The sequence below is a fragment of the Acomys russatus genome, chromosome 12, assembly GCF_903995435.1.
Source record: "Acomys russatus chromosome 12, mAcoRus1.1, whole genome shotgun sequence".
Classification (NCBI taxonomy): domain Eukaryota; kingdom Metazoa; phylum Chordata; class Mammalia; order Rodentia; family Muridae; genus Acomys; species Acomys russatus.
In genome coordinates this window covers 12297222-12313364 of record NC_067148.1, presented here as the reverse complement: position 1 = coordinate 12313364, position 16143 = coordinate 12297222, and the positions used below count along the sequence as shown (strand labels likewise).

The window sequence follows — 16143 nt, the reverse complement described above, 5'->3', positions numbered from 1 at the left end:
TCATGAGGTCTTGTGTTCTGGGCTATCCTTGGACTATTTACCTTTGAAAGAAGTAGGGAAGTCCCAACTGGGAACCACCCAGAGGATCAAGGAAGTTCTTACAGGGAGTTACTCAGAGAACTAGGAAGTTCTACAGGGAGCAATTCAGGCTATTGTATTCTTGCCTGGGGGCTAGGGTGAGTGAGATCAGAATAGATCCTATTGACTTTGCGCTCTCTATATTCTTACTAGTAGGACATTAAAGTGAATCTTGATCAGAAATTTCCTGATTTGATTCGTTATTTCTCGCGTCTCTGTATCCTCCTTTCAATCCCCACTCTCTCTTTCAGGTGAACCCTGATTCGATTTTTCCTGTGGGCTGGGACACGACATTAGGTCTATTAATTTATAAACGTTTTCCCTGGGAATGTTTCTTATGATCCACGCATTCTCTTTTACGTGGTTGGATCTGCCAAGCTTTTTCCTTTCTGGGTTTCAGGTCATGTTTGGAGGACTCAGACTTCAAAAGAATCTGCACATATTTTAACCTAGTAATTTCATGCTGCTGGTTTTAATGTACTAATAAATCTGGAATTTACATTCATGGTGAGGTGGGAAATGTGGCTTTGTTTCTTGGTTTTACAGTGATGTGCACAGATCGCCCTACTTAAACTGCCTCTTTTTTTTTTTTTTTTTTTCCGAGACAGGGTTTCTCTGTGTAGCCTTGGCCATCCTGGACTCACTTTGTAGACCAGGCTTAAACTGCCTCTTTATGGTTTATCTGAGGTGCACTTTTGCTTTTCCTGATGACCCACTTGCCGGACTCTGTGATACTTTCTCTCTTTTGGTCTGTTGCTGAGTCCTGTGATGGTTGTGATGCTTATAATCATATGATGGCCACATGTTTGGCTGTGAGAGCTGCAGACCCCATCTCAGCTCTGAGTCGGGGTGGAGGCGCTCCTCATCACCGGTTTTATAAATGCCTACGTCCACATTTCTAGATAAACCTTAAAGCCAAACTTTCCAGAACCCTTGTCAGTATACTGACTGGGAATATATTTAATATACACATTACTTTGGAGAAATTGCTGTCTTTATATGCTATGTCTTCCTAGCTGTGAACTATGTTTCTTTTCATTCAAATATGCTTTCTTTGAAAGATGACCAGTAATTTAAATGTCTATGTTACATAGGCGGTTTATAATTTTTTCCTGGTTTCACTTCTAGGAATGTCTGTTTTGTTTGTTTGCTATCGTTGGTAGAACCTACTATTGTACCTCATTTTGTAGCTGACCATGGTGTAGGAACACTATTCCACAGGCGAGCCTTTTTTTTTTTTTTTTTTTTTTTTTTTTGGTTTTTCGACACAGGGTTTCTCTGTGTAGCCTTGGCTGTCCTAGACTCACTTTGTAGACCAGGCTGGCCTCGAACTCACAGCAATTCGCCTGCCTCTGCCTCCCGAGTGCTGCGATTAAAGGCGTGAGCCACCCCCCCCCCACCCCCATCCCCCACCCCGGCTAGGCAAGCCTTTCTTAAAAGCTGAGACCGCAGCAGCAACTTTTGTCTGCCATGTCTATTCCGAAAATGTACTGACCTTAAAGGACTGCATCCCGTGAGGCATGGTCAAAGGGAAGTCTTCCAGGATGCGTAAGAGATTCTTGGAGATGTCAGGGTATCTACAGGGGTCCTGGAACAAAGGTGTGAAGTTTATTTAATGGAATTTAAATGTCAGCCGCTCTGTGGTCTACTGATTTGTTGTTGCTGCTTTGGGAAGGTTCGGGTAAACTCTGGGAGAACTTTGGATTTCATTCAGCATGGCCCTCAGACCCGTAGCTCACAAGCGGGACCACAGTGAAGTCAGCATGTGGTAATGCCCTTAAGCTCCCCAGAGGTGGGAGAAGCATCTAGAACAAACTCCCTTCCCCAGAGCATCCTAAAGACAAACTTTACCCTCATCTTTAACTGCCTCAACACATCCAGGTAAAATTTGTAGAGGAAGCTGGTGGTAAGAGTTTTTCGGTAGTTCACCATTCCTCCAGGGGCTGACGGCGGCAGGGAGATTTCTTCTAGAACCATCCTGCAGGCTTCATTCAACAGCTCTTCATCCCAGCACCTAAGCACACAGGAAGGACCACAACCCGTTCAGTGTGGGCAGGGCCAAGCAAGGTAAGTCGTTCGCACTTCTTTTTTCACACAGGAGTATCCTAGCACGCACAGATGTCTTCGTGCTTGCGTGTTTCTTGTGTTTACTCCGAAATGCTATGTACTGTAGCGAGAAGGCACAGCCCCTCTCTCCCCTTTGACACTAATATCAGTTGCCACTACCCAAAGGACAAAAGTAAATGTTTGCAAATCACCTTCCGATCAGCTGCTGGCAGGATTTATTTGCGCTGACTACAGTGGTGCCGATTCCTCCGTATAAGATGCTCAGGTCTGTAACAGTGCTTGTGTTTTCTTTGAAAACGACTCGCATCCCGGCATTCACCACTGCAAGGGCGTTTTGATGACGCGGGGCCTGTCTAAAAGCTGATACAAACTCCCACTGGAAAATGAGAAGAGCGACTTTATTTGGAAATGTTTCAAATCTATAGCTGTCTTAAGCACAGAACCATAAATAAATATATAACCTTTATGTAGACTCCCGGGACCACCAGTGACTTGTCACGTATTCCCACCCTTAAGCTTAAGACAAACTCCCAGAGTCTCCTCTCCCTACCCCTGCCTGCCCCCACCCGAGTTTGCTTGGCAGTGACGACTGGTTTTTATTTTTCATTTGAACTGATCTCAAAAACAAAACATGAGACACAACCATAACAACCACATTTGCCCAAGTTTCTAGATGGCAAGCAGATACTGTCATTGAACAAAAAAGTGAGCAAACGCTGTGCTCCTCCATCAGTGGCCACATGTAAGCCTGGTACTTGAGAGCATCTTTCTATAACCAAAGCTCCCTGGTGCCTTGTGCACGTCTCTGTAATTATCATTACTTTAAAGAAGACATTAGTCTGGCACAGTAAGGCCAAAATGATGTTAAAATGATTCTTTATTCTAGTTAGCCCTTCTGAGGTTGGTGGTGGCTTGGGGTCCTGGCTTCACCAACCTTCCACCACAAAATTTGGTTGATAGGTAAAACTTCCTTGAAGTGCAATCTCCTCAACTACACGGTAAGGCTATTGGTTCTTTTCACTGAACTGCTTTGAGGATCCAAGTGTCCTGAACCATGACGCTGGTGAAGAAGTGTGGGGAATAATACAACGTCCTGATGCCGCAAGACAATGCTGAAGGAGCTGGCTACATTTACTTGCACCTCTGTATGCATAAAGTATTTGCTACAAATTCTATGTTTCTCTATGCCACGGCTAATTCAGGCTTAAGAAACAAAAAACAACAACACAAACAAACAAAAACCTTGAAGATGCCACAGGATACTGTAAACCTTGTGACCGCATACCTTCTTGGAGAGGGGCACAAAAACTGAGACGAGCACTTGGTTTGGCTTCAGGCTTGCACCTGGTAGTCTGGCAAGAAAACGATCATTCAGAGGAATTTGCTGTGTTCCTTCTGTCAAGGGAAACACATTTTTATGAGAGGCCTATACCGTTGCAACTTTTTTATTGAATCCAGTGGTATTCTCATTCTAAAAAGTTCCAGAATGGAAATTAAACAAACAAATAGCTACCCATAACATGGAGACTACCCCACGACCTGAGTCTCATATTAGAAGGATGGCATTCTCCCTGTAGCAGCAGTGCCATCCGCTGTGTAGGAAACTCTCTTACAGTGTATGGCCCACGGAGCCAAACAGCCTGAGTCAGTGTGTATGTGTGTGGGGTGGGCAGGGAACGCATGAGTGAGAGACGGTGAGGACCTCAAGTGTCTGACTGGCTGTAGCAAGCATGGGGACATTACTTGTGAGGACAGTGACATTGACAGAGGAGACACGTGTCCCGGCCAGCCGGGGTTCGACTGAAGCTCGGGAGGAGATTCACCTGTATGAAAATAAAATACAAGACACAAAGAAGGAGAACAAGTCTGATTGATCAAGCTCTCAAACTTTATTAGTCAGGCAGCAGTATTTATAAGTCAGAAGGCAGGGGAGCATATTGTTATAGCAACCCAGCTGCAGGCTTTTCTCAAAACACAGGGAATTCCAGGCAGGGTCATAACGTCCTGTCACACAGAGTATCTGGCTCCCTCTTTGTCTAGTCTAACTGCCAAACCACAACAGGTTGCTCCATTTCTATCTGTCTTTAGTCTAACTGCCGACCCACAACAGGGTCAGCTAGTTTCTAGTGAAAGGCAAGCTCTGGGAAAAATAGAAACTTAAAGGTGCAGGCTCTGACAAGATAGCTGAACATTGGCCATATGGCCTATTGTCCCCAACAGACATGGATGATGGCAGCCGTGACCGTCAACACATGAAACCACCATAAAGTAAATATTATACTTCTTACAGAAAGTCACCTAGGGAAGGGAACATATTTATTTCCTTGTGACATTTTGGGAACTCTTTGGGGAGGCCTTCTTTCTGAACCTGGGTGAGGATGAGCCTTTGTCCTCTGAGCGTGGGTTTGCTCTGTGCTTAGAAGTGCCAGTCACTCAGGAGCCAGATTGATGGAAAGAATGTTGGGTCAAATTAACAAATACACTTTTAAATCAAAAGTCGAGTGGCAATAGATTGATTTTCTTGTGCAATTTGTAAACAAGAAAGAGTTTTCTTTGGCTTTTTCCCTTGCCACACAGAGGTGGGGGGTGGGCACTAGTTCCCTGCCCTGACCTGCTGGAACCTCCCTTTCAAATAAGTTTATTTGACAAGGTCAGCATAAGTGATGGTTTGCTTAGTAGCCCTTGACATCATAAAGGGTTGGCATGTGATCATGATGGCTCCTCCCCTGTGGATTCTGCTATAGAATTTTCTGTGACAAGATCCATCAGGGGCTGGCGGTCCAACTCAGTAGTAGAATATTTGCCTAGCATAGTCAAGGCCCTGAGTTTGATCCAACACACACACACACACATACCTCTGCGCACATGTCCACAGTACCTGCAATATTGTGAACTAGTAAGAAATACATATTTAGTTTCTCCTTAGTCCCTGACATTGAGCTCAAGAGCCCTTGGTGTTTGGGTTTTGATGCTGTTTGTTGATACAGGACTCTTAAACCTGTGTGATTTTTCTGAGAGGTAAGAGCACCTGACACATCTTCTAAACTCTCTGGGATTTCCTGCATGAGAGAAGCATCTTTTTTTATTAATGAAGTGATTCTTAGTGGGCACTTGAATGGCCTTAGAATGGAAGCTAGTTACCTGGGGAACCAACCATGCTATCAGAGGATTGGTACTTTAGCAAACCCCAGTGGCGTCCTCAACCACATCTACTGTGAGGTTCTGAAGATGGGCATCCAGCTGATGGAACAAGTGGAGGTGACTGCAGGGCAGGCGGCTTGGAGAAGACTTAGACACACTAGTGCTCCCTAGTAACCTTTGCAATATCCCTTATAGTACATGGGCTAACACAGCAAAGTGCCTGCCTGAGTTTTGGGAGCCTGTGTAGCAAAATAATAGAACCAAGAGGTAGGACTGAGAGAACTCTGGCTTTCGTCAGAAGTTCCTGAGACCCAATTCGTGGCTGGGATCTGAAGTGGGGCAGTCTTGTGACCCGAGTCCTCAGCCTGCACAGTGCGATGCTATGTCATGGCGGAGTCAGTCAGGATCAAGCTAACGCCAGCTGACGTTGGCTGGGGAACTGTGTGGTGTGTGGTCCCTGCCCGTGTCTGGAGTTGAAAGTGTTCTGTGTTTAGTGGCATGTGAGAATTAAAAAAAAATGTTTGGTTTTTTTTCTTTAAAGTACTAAAGTTTGGCTTTAGAAGAAGTAAATGATTGCATTAGAACCTAAATAAATAAGCACAAGGCAAGCCATACCACCAGCTACAGAATCAGCTGAGAGAGCAGCCATGACAACAAGACTCTGCAATGTCTGTAATGTGAGCCACCCGCAGTGCCTGTGGTGATGATCTGTGTCCTGATGACATTTTCTTTGTCTGTGACAAAATGTCCAGACCAAAAAAGAGGGGTTATTTTGGTTTGCAGTTCAAAGGTCCAGTCCGTTATGTCGGGTGGGAATGCCAAGGTGGCAGGAGGCTGAAACAGCTGATTGCACTGTATCTGTCGTCAGTCAGCAGAGAGCAGTGTGCATCTTCCCAGCTAGGAGTGTCCCCCTCCTGCAGCGGGACCCACACCTGAGGGATGCTGTGGCCCTCTGTCAGGGTGGAGCCTCCCATGCCAGTTAACGTAACAGAGATGTAAATCTCAGGCGCACCCAACAGCTAACCTGCTCTTGATAATTCCTTAAGGGTTTTCCTAAAGGGTTGTCTCTTACTGGTTACAGAGCCCATCAGGCCGCCAATTAGTGTAAACACCTAACAGACTCAGAGAAGAGGATAAATCAGGTCAAGACGGGCTTATTGACGACTCTTAACACTTCTTGAAGGATGCCATTTTGCTTACTATCTTCCCGATGACGTGTGCGCTTCTAGGTCTTTCCATGACAAAATGAAACATCAGCACCGTGTCAGATGGCTGTGAACAATGAGTTCCAGCCACCCCACATCTCTACGCTCACTGGCTGGGAAGCCATCACCTGCACAAAGAGGGACCCCAGGAACTCACCTGTTGAAGCAACATTGAGGATGCAATTGCCTACACCCAGAACAGGGTTGAGGTCAGAGGTCGGCTGTCTGCTGATAATGTGACCACCTATGGACTAGAAGGAAGATTTTAATGAGCAACCCAGGGCTTTTATTGTGAGTGCTGAACTACACTGAGTATGGCATTTCTTTTCAGGATGATTCAGTAGTTAGAATAAAACGTGGCAGCTCCAGGGTTTTCTTGCAAAGTCTGAGGTGTTTGCAGCAATGATTTATCCTTTTATTTTCATTATATACCCAAAGTGGGAAAACAGTGAAAACGACTTGAATGAGGGAAGAGGTCAGGCTGTGATTTATGGGTACGGCCATTATACTGCGGGTATGCACACGTAGCTTGCATGACAGCGGACAAGAAATGGTTAAACAAAGCTACGCTGATTGCTTACGAGTAATGGGGTGAGGTTATAAGTGTTGGGCCAGAGAAGGGGGCATGGTGTGTTTTGGGGTGAAGTTGCTGGGCTCTTTGGGGGGCTCTTAAAGACAGAAAGGAGTGTCTGAACTGGATGGACGGACAATCCTCCACAGGTAACTGCAGACAGTATCCAAGTCCTGATAATAACCCAGGAAGATATCACCCCTGTACACCACACTGGTCATGTAAGTGGCTTACTCCACAGGGATCTAGGAGGAGGGTGGCCTTTCATTCAGGTCATGTGGGAAACAGATAGATACAGCCCGAAACAGAAATGAGGAGCAATGCCTTTTCCTACTTAAAGAGTCCCTGTAGTGCACACCTTTAATCCCAGCACTCGAGAGGCAGAGGCAGGCAGATCACTGTGAGTTCAAGGCCAGCCTGGTCTACAAAGCGAGTCCAGGAAAGCCAAGGCTACACAGAGAAACCCTGTCTCGAAAAACAAAACAAAACAAAAAATCCCCACCCAGAGGAATGTGCAGAGAACCTACAGCCATGTTCCTGATCTGCTGCCCAGCCAGGGTCCTCAGATGCTTGAGGAGAGCACAGTACATCTGTGTCCTCTCCTTGGGGAGCCTGGAGACCACATCGGCCAAGATGTCCTTTACCTGGGTCAGGCTGAGGCCTGCGCCCAGTGTCAGGCCTGAAAGTGAAGCAGCTTTGTTAATATTCTGTACGCCTGGACATGAGGGGAAAAGTGGAGAAAAGATAGCCAGAGTTGATTATGATGGCGTCTTTCTCCCTCACAAGTATTCCACATGCACACTGGGCCATCTCATAAATACAAAGGAGAAACATGAGAAAAAAAAATACAGGATCCCTGAAAAGCAACCAAACCCACCAGGGCAGCTCACTGTTCTGGGCTGTAAGGACAGCCCATGATCCCCCCGACCTCCCCTGGGGCTAAGTGACTTTCTGCTGCCTTCTCCCTGACTCTCTGCCACAGCATCAGGCACCATTTTCTGCCGCTGGTATTTTGTAGGTGCAGTTCCCACCTTCTCAACCAGTTGCCTTCCACCTACCTTTTGACCTCAGATCTGACTTCCTAAGTTGCAGTTTGGCCAGTCTGCCCTGCTACCTGCCTCTAGAACATCAAGCGTTTCTCTTGTGCAGCACAGGTCATAGCTGTAATTTTTCATGTACTTCGAGTGACATCTGCCTTCAGCATCTGAGGACAAGCTTCTGCAGGGCAGGGTGAAGACCTGCTTCAGACCACTGTATCTCTGATGCCTTGCATAACACATGTTTCCTTGGTTAACTTTGATCCCTCCCCATCTAACAGTTGAATTTGAATTCCATTCCTTTGTCAACATATCCCCCTTTGTCCCCTTTTTCCCTCCCATTTTCGTGGTGTGTGTGTGTGTGTGTGTGTGTGTGTGTGTGTGTGTGTGTGTATGTTTGCATCTATGCTGGCATATGTGCACATGTGTGCACACATATAGAGGCCCAGGTGGATTTTAGGAATGTCTTCCGTCAATCTTCCTTCTTATTCCTTGAAGTCAGGGTCTCTCAATCAAACCTAGAGCTTGCTGCTATGGATATTCTTGATAACCAGCTTGTTCTGGGGGATCCCCTGTCTCTGCCTTCCAAAACTGGAATTTCAGGCAGGCCATCACATCCACTCAGCATTTATGTTTCTGGGAATCCAAACGTTTGCCTCAGGCTTGCGTGGCAAGCGTTTCAACCACTGAGCCGTCTCCCCAGGCCTGCTTCTCTCATTTCTGTCATCTACGACTGAGCCTGTGTCTGCTTTTATGTGACCAGTGATCTGTTATTCTCTAGTTGAACCACTATCCTAAAAGACACTATGAATGAATTCTGACCTGCCTCACCCATTAAGTTATTGTTACTGAGCACCTACTGTGTGCAGTATCCTAGGGCAAAAAGAATATAAATAAGATCTTTGCTTAAGTCAATGTTGGATATGGAAAAAGATGACTAGACACATAATAAACTGTGATTTCAGCTATGTAAGTGCTAGGAAAATGTGGGAGCAGGTTTTTGCAAGCAGTTCCTGGTGATGCTTTTGGTCTACGTGAGGCATCACCCTACCAGCACCTTAGAAAATCTTGTCAGGAAACAGCCATTCAGCTCACATGTCTCTATTTTGTACAGTACATCCTGTTTCACTCTAGAGTCATGGACTTTCTGTAGAAAAAAAAAAAAATTTATGACTGCTTATACTTCCAAGAACGCGGATGCTTTAGGCTTTGTTTTATCAGCATACGCTCAGCAGGGGGAGCTCATGATTTAACTTTTGGCAAGGTGCTGCTGAGGGAGCGAGGAATCTGCAGGAAGCAGGCTCCTGCCTGCCAAGGCTTGCTTCCCTTGGTGTCAATGGGTGTGGCCGAAGAGTCATCTCAGGACAGGATTCCCTTCAGTAAGATTTTATTTTGTCTGTCCAATCAGTTAATGTAGAACAAACAGCCCAACTCAAACAGTCAAAAATTTATCTAGTCTCTCCTGGTCAAACAGTCCAAAGATTCATCTAGAGAGACGGCACCTGTTTACCTGTCCACCTCTCTGCTCTCTGCTTTTCATGCCACACTGAACTCGGGGTATCAGTTTACTTGACCTGCTTTCATCTTGCTTTGATCTCCCATCCAACCAATAGAGCTCTCTGCCCCTGGAGATTACAACTTCATGGATGTTGAAAGAGCCCTCATTACACCAGGATCCGTTCATTGGCAAGATGAAGACTGACAAAGAAGTTAAGTCCTCAGAGTCAGAGCTGTGATGTGACTCAGCAGTGCTGAAACCATAAGCGAGGACCACAACACTGACAGACACTGTGTGTGTGCCCGTGTAATGCCCACAGTTTCCCAACTACTCCAAGGACGAGGCCTGCCAAGAACGAGTCAGTTAGCTAGGGGTTCCTCCAGCACAACATAGGCTTGTCTGAACTAGCTGCTTCTACAACGTGTGTGTGTGTGTGTGTGTGTGTGTGTGTGTGTGTGTGTGTGTGTGTGAAAGGGGGGGGGGAGAGAGAGAGAGAGAGAGAGAGAGAGAGACTCTGACTCACTCTGTAGCCCAGGCTGTCCTGGAATCCACTATATAATAGCCTAGACTGGCCTCGAATTCATGGGAACCCTCCCACTTCAGTCTCTTAGACACTGAGATTACAGATGTCAGCTACCAAACCTGGCTCAAAAAGCAACATGAAAAAAGAAGAAAACAAACCACCACCTTTCCCGCACTAAACGTATTTGTTACTAGAAAATATACAAGGTGTTGAGAAGTGCACGAACACATAGGATTCTCAACCTAGTGCTTGTAACTTTGCATCTGGCTTCGCACTAACTGGTGGGAGCACTTAAATGCTTATTTACCATTGTATTTTTCCTTCTTAAACAACAACCAAAAAAAAAAAAAAAAAAAACAAACTCCCAAGATTCTTTATAAATTAAAGTTTAAAAAACACTGAAACTGTCATAACCCGAAAATAGCACCATTTTAAAGGCATCTCTTAGCTGTGGAGGAGGATTCTGCCGACGATCAAATATGAATGACGACTGGCACAGGGATGACGTCACCCTTGACGTCACGTCCTCTGCGCACGTGATCAATGCCTACAGAAGAACCCGCGCCTTTCTCGGGGACACGTGATTTGCCAGCTCGCAGCTCTGCGCCTGGCACGTGGGAGAGACCCGATAACTTGAAAAGCGCATGTTTGGAAATGATCTTCTTCTATTTGTACTTTTCACAGACAAGCATCTACCCTCAGAGTTGAGTGCTATCTTGTGAGAAAGAAACAGCGAGCTTCTCCTTGTTGGGGAACTGTTGGGCGTTCACTGGACTCGGCTCTGTGGTGATGAAGGAAGGAGAGCTGAGGGTGCCTGCCTGGGGAAATGCTGTGTGCTACCTAACAGGATCCAGGCTAGCCGTGTCCTCAGAAGACAAGAGGGAAGGTGCTCTTTAAGGCGCTGGGGACCTTAGACACAGCCGGGTGAATGTGAGGGAATCAACAAACACTTGCGACCCAGTTCTCTGCAGAAAAAGTTGAATCTCCAGACAGGATGAGCAAACTGTTTCAGAATTTTGTAAATCAGTCATGGTTCAGCGCTGTAGTGCCAAGTGCCTCATTTTGTGAGCCTGTGATTTCCTTAGGGTTAAATATTCAGCCAGCTGCAGCACACGGACCTTGCTAGAATAAAGGAGAACATACCTTCCTTTGTATTGGTCACTGCAAATAATTCCAAGATCCTTGCAGGAGAGATAATAATTGGATAAGAAACATCTTTGAACTTCATAGCAAGCCCTAAAAGAAAGAAGAATTATCCTAAGTGGGAATAATACCCGGTATGCTGGTCCTGGTGGCCTATAACCACAGTGGCTCGGGAGGTTGGACTTGTAACAAGTGAAGAGGGGTTGAGGATGCAGCACAGTAGTAGTGGAACACTTGTCTACAGGGGTGCTATCTCAGGTCCTATCCCAAGGATGGTGGAAGAAGAGGAGGAGGAGGAAGAGGAGGAGGAAGAGGAGGAGGAGAAGGAGAGGAGGAGGAGGAGGAGGAGGAGGGGGAGGAATATACCAGCTAGATTTTATTTTGCAAATAAAACTCTGACCTAGAACTCATCGAAGGGCTGGAGAGATAGATGCCCGGCAGTTAAGAGCACTGGCTGCTCTCCCAAAGGGCCAGGGTTCAATTCCCAGCACCCACACGGCAGCTCACAACTGTCTGTAACTCCAGATTCAGGAGATCTAACAGTCTCACATAGACCTACACGGAGACCAAATGCCAATGCACACTAACTAAGTACATACATACATACATACATACATACATACATACATACATACATACAAACATACATACAACTCATGGAAATCACAGCAAAGGAAGCCCATTTCCCTTCTCCGTGGCCCTTACTCTGCCTGAGTCTGACCGCCTATAGATTTTATCCTTTGGAACTCACTAAAAGAAAGGTCTGTTTTACTCTTTATTGGTGCAGGGGGGTGGCGTGGGGTGGGGTGGGGTGGGGTGGGTGGAATGACATCTTAACCTCCCCCAAATCTAGTCACTTTCTATAGTAGGGTTGAAAGACCAAAGTACAGTGTGAACACCAGGGAAGGAAGCTGTGCAACAAGCTGGCCATGTGCTAAGCAAAAGGAAGCCGCCCGCCACCGGGTGGACCCGCTCTGCGAGCCAGCTCTACCACCTTCTCCTCCTCTCTAGGTCTCAGTACAGGAAGGAGGAACTTGGTTGCGCCACCCACCGAGAGAGGTGTTGCCTATCACAAGTGGAGCGCTGGGGTGCTTCATTTTCAGCTCCAAAAGGTCCTTTAGGGTTCCTGGGGCAATCCAAGTAGTCCTCTCCCCACGAAAAGTCAGAGCTCTCTTTTGGGGATCCTTTGCCATCCTCTGCAGTATTCAAATCCAGACAACGATGACATCAGAGACCAAACAAACAAACAAACAAACAAACAAAAAACAAAAAACAAACGCACATAGACTCCCTCACAGCTCCCAACCGAACAGGCAGGAAATCATGGGTAACAAATAAAGACAACTATTTTTACGTCTTAATTCATAATTAAATTAATCCATTTGAATATTTTCCTCATCTTTTACAGATTAAGCAAATGAAGTGGATTTTAACGAAGTCTTAACTTAAAAACAAACAAAACTCTTACATACAAAGACAAGGGTTGAGGTATCTGATGTCAAATTTCCAACCAAAGACATAACAGCAGGCTGAACTACCAACAGCGATAGAATACCAACAGAAAATTAAGTATGTGCGGCCTGAAGGGCTACGTGAGATTGCCAGGCACGCTGAATATACAAGGAGGCAGGAGACCCAGGTTCTAATCCCAGCCTGGCTACTAAGCAGCCGGATCAATGTGGGAAATCTTTGGACCCTGTCTCCATCCGGCTTGATGTGTGTGAAGATTAAGGATGATAAATGAATGACATTTGGCTCTCGGTGGTCACTGAGATATGGGATCAAACTGGCTGTCTGGCCGAACAGCAACCCCCCACCCCGACCCCAAGCAACCACACACCAGTTAAAAACATAGACTGTCAAGCTCACACCAGCCAGCGGGACCATTCCCTGAGTGAAGTTTGTGGTTTCCTAAGCAAGACTGAGTGTGTCACAACTACTGGAGGGTTTGTCTCAGTTGTTAACGGGCTAATGGGCAGGATCTCTTTAGGTTTTTCCTCCCATCAATTTTTCTAGAACAAATGGCTGCGACAGGTAGCAATACATTAACACGAACGAGCATGAAATAAACATTCATGAGGATAAGTTCATGCCTTGTCAAGCCGATGTTTAATTTTACTTCCTTTCTCCCCTCTTCTCCTAGTGGACTTTCTGTGCCCTCTGTTTTGATTTGATGCAGGAGTCATTTAATATGCTCATGTTTTCTGTCTAGAGTCGTTCCTATCCTACTGAATTAAATCACACTTGGCATTATTTTGTAGTATGCAGTGAAAGAATGAACGAATTCGGTAACTACTCATCTAGTTTTGCCAAAGAGAAGAATACAGCGAGGGGCAAATCAGAGACAAGACTTGGTCAGCGTGACACAGGTGGTTCAGTGAGAAGCAGTCATGAACCGCGAGGCACCGGGATCCTCCCCTGGTGCCCTGTGAAACTGAAGTCGTGGGCATTTAAAAGAAGCAGGGTTTTAACAGTCGCGGCCAGTGAATATTAAACACGGCAACCATTTCTCAAACAGGAACAGAATTGCTTAATTCGTTTCAAATGAACTTTGGTGATATCTTTGCAAAAAATATTTTATGAAAACACTGTTGCTCTTTGCGGGAGCATGCACGGGGCAGATCGTTTGGTATAATTTCCGTGTCTTTGTAGACCATCTCACTGAATAATTTTGTCACACAGAAATCCTGGCAAAAGGCTGCTGGAAACAAGCTGTCACTAAAGGCAGATTGGCTGAGGGAAGACTTCTTTCTCACTGTAAATGTTGCGGTATGTTATGTGTCTGTGTGCCGGGTGGGAGAGGGTGATGGACAGGAGAGCTTCCGGGAAATGTAAGCAAAACTCTGATTGCTCAATGTTTGATATGTTCTCACCAGGGGAAGCCAGCACTTCTTAAGGTACAGTCCAAGCACCTCTGGAAGTGCCCCCAGGACACACTTCTGGGGTTCCCAAATCAAAACCATTTTATAATGACATACAATGATTATGGCCTGCCTTCTTCCTTCACAGTGACTCAGGAGTGTGTGGTGAGTGTTAAAATGCTCCATGGTGTGTGTTCTCGCTCTTGTCTGCAGCCCGAAGCCCTATGTAAACCCAACTTTTTTTCTCTTAAGCAAGAGTTAAAGAGATGTACAAAATCCCCCAAACAATATCACTCCATTGTTACTGAATTTTTCCTTGGGAGGAAAAGGTGTTTCTCGTGAGTCATATTTTATTTATCCTAAAGAGTTTACCCTGGAGGCCGGAAGGATGTCTCCGTGGTTAATCTCATGTGTTGCTCTTGCACAGGCCCTGGGTTTGATTCCCAGCACCCACATAGAAGCTAGCAATTACCCATAATTCCAAGTTCTAGAAGGTCTGGAGCCCTCTTCTTGTCTCCTCGGGTACTGCACATATGTAGTGTACAGACATGTTTCAGGTAAATACCCATACACATAAAAATAAATATTTATCTTTTAAAAGTTTTCTGTGGTTACTTATAAGCAAATAAATAAATGAATAATTAAACTATTTTCCATTTTAACTTCACACAGTACACTCATCAATTGCTATAGCCTACATAGCAAAAACTCTTCGGGTTGTCAGCAAGTTTTAAAGATGTAAGTGGCTCTGAGACTAACTCAAATCAAACCAAACCAAAACTAAAAAAGTTTTAAAAAGCCAAGAACTGTGCGGAGTGATGGTGCCTGGGCTCACAACCAAGGTAGCAAAGGGGCAAATCCACCACTGCAGGAGAATAACCTCGGGGGACACTGCTAAACCGGGAAGGACTGCCCTCAGGGAAAGCACTTTGTCTTTTCTGCATCCAACATTTCTAGCTTGGGGCCTTGAGGCTCTGCTAATAGAAACAAATACAAAGGCGGCCAAGGGGTGCCTGGAGAAATGGTTTGAAACAACGTAGGGGAGGGGCATCTTGGTGCCTCGTCCCCATGCAGAGCGGTTAGCTGCTGAAACAGGGAGCTTGGATCTGCCGCTGCCTGGTCCTCGTCTTATCCTGAATTCTCTAGGGGTCTTTATGGGTGTTGGGTACGAGAACATATGTGCCCTGGACATAGAATGTGAGAAAGACCAGGACAAGATGAGCCCTTCCATGGGAAAAGTCTGAAACAAGCAAAACAAAAAACAAAAAACCAAAAAAAAAAAACATATTTTCACAGCTCTGGAGGGCTGTATAACAACAAAGTCATCCCAAGGAGCAAATAGGGGCAGAGGCACAACTGGGCACGAGCTAACAGGACAACCGTCCATCCTCTCACAAGCGTCATAAAACCAAATAGAGCAACAGGAGAACAAACCATTAGTTCAGGTGGAAATATAAGCTCCTGAGTTGGGTCCAACGGCTGAAATTCTTCTTTTTCATACAATTTGGTGCAAAGCTAAAGGAGGAAAAAAAAACCCACTTTAGTGTTTGTGGCAAAGGTTGGTAAAGCACCGTGGTTCTTAGCAGCCAAGTATTGAATATCTATCTCCTGTATGAAAAATCTGGACTAGGGCGTAGGAGAGGGCAGAGAGGGTGAGAGAGGGCTAGAGAAAGCCAGAGAAACAAGAGGACAAGACAGATGGGGCTGCAGAGAGCTGGCGAGGGGAGGAGGGGTGAGAAAGAACTAGAAAAGACAGGAGAGGCAAGGTGGGGTAGCAGAAAGAAGCAGGGAGCAAGCTACTTAGAGGCTTTGTGTCTGGCCCTGGGCCCGGGCTGATTCATTAGGAGTTTGTGACCGTAGAGAGTTGGACTTTTGCAGAGCCTGGGCCAAAATTACTTTAGGACTTTGGTCTTTTTGCTAGCCATCTGTTGTCCACCTTCGTGCCTGATCTGCTGACCACTAGGTTCAACTCTGTAACGCAGTAAGGAGTCTACCAGCTCCCCCCATCCATCCCCAAAG

General features: G+C 45.8%; 1 protein-coding gene across 1 annotated transcript in view; it reads right to left on the bottom strand.

Annotated features, from left to right (window-relative positions):
• The window catches only part of LOC127196295 (aldehyde oxidase 3), an 88725-nt gene that overhangs the window by 51489 nt on the left and 21093 nt on the right, over positions 1 to 16143 (bottom strand). The window contains exons 8-16 of the mRNA XM_051153854.1: positions 15559 to 15639; positions 12315 to 12459; positions 11264 to 11356; positions 7590 to 7741; positions 6649 to 6742; positions 3431 to 3540; positions 2337 to 2521; positions 1930 to 2092; positions 1574 to 1666 (exon numbers count right to left, since the gene is read on the bottom strand). Coding sequence (XP_051009811.1) covers positions 1574 to 1666; positions 1930 to 2092; positions 2337 to 2521; positions 3431 to 3540; positions 6649 to 6742; positions 7590 to 7741; positions 11264 to 11356; positions 12315 to 12459; positions 15559 to 15639 — 1116 coding nt within the window. The remainder of the gene's footprint in view (positions 1 to 1573; positions 1667 to 1929; positions 2093 to 2336; positions 2522 to 3430; positions 3541 to 6648; positions 6743 to 7589; positions 7742 to 11263; positions 11357 to 12314; positions 12460 to 15558; positions 15640 to 16143) is intronic.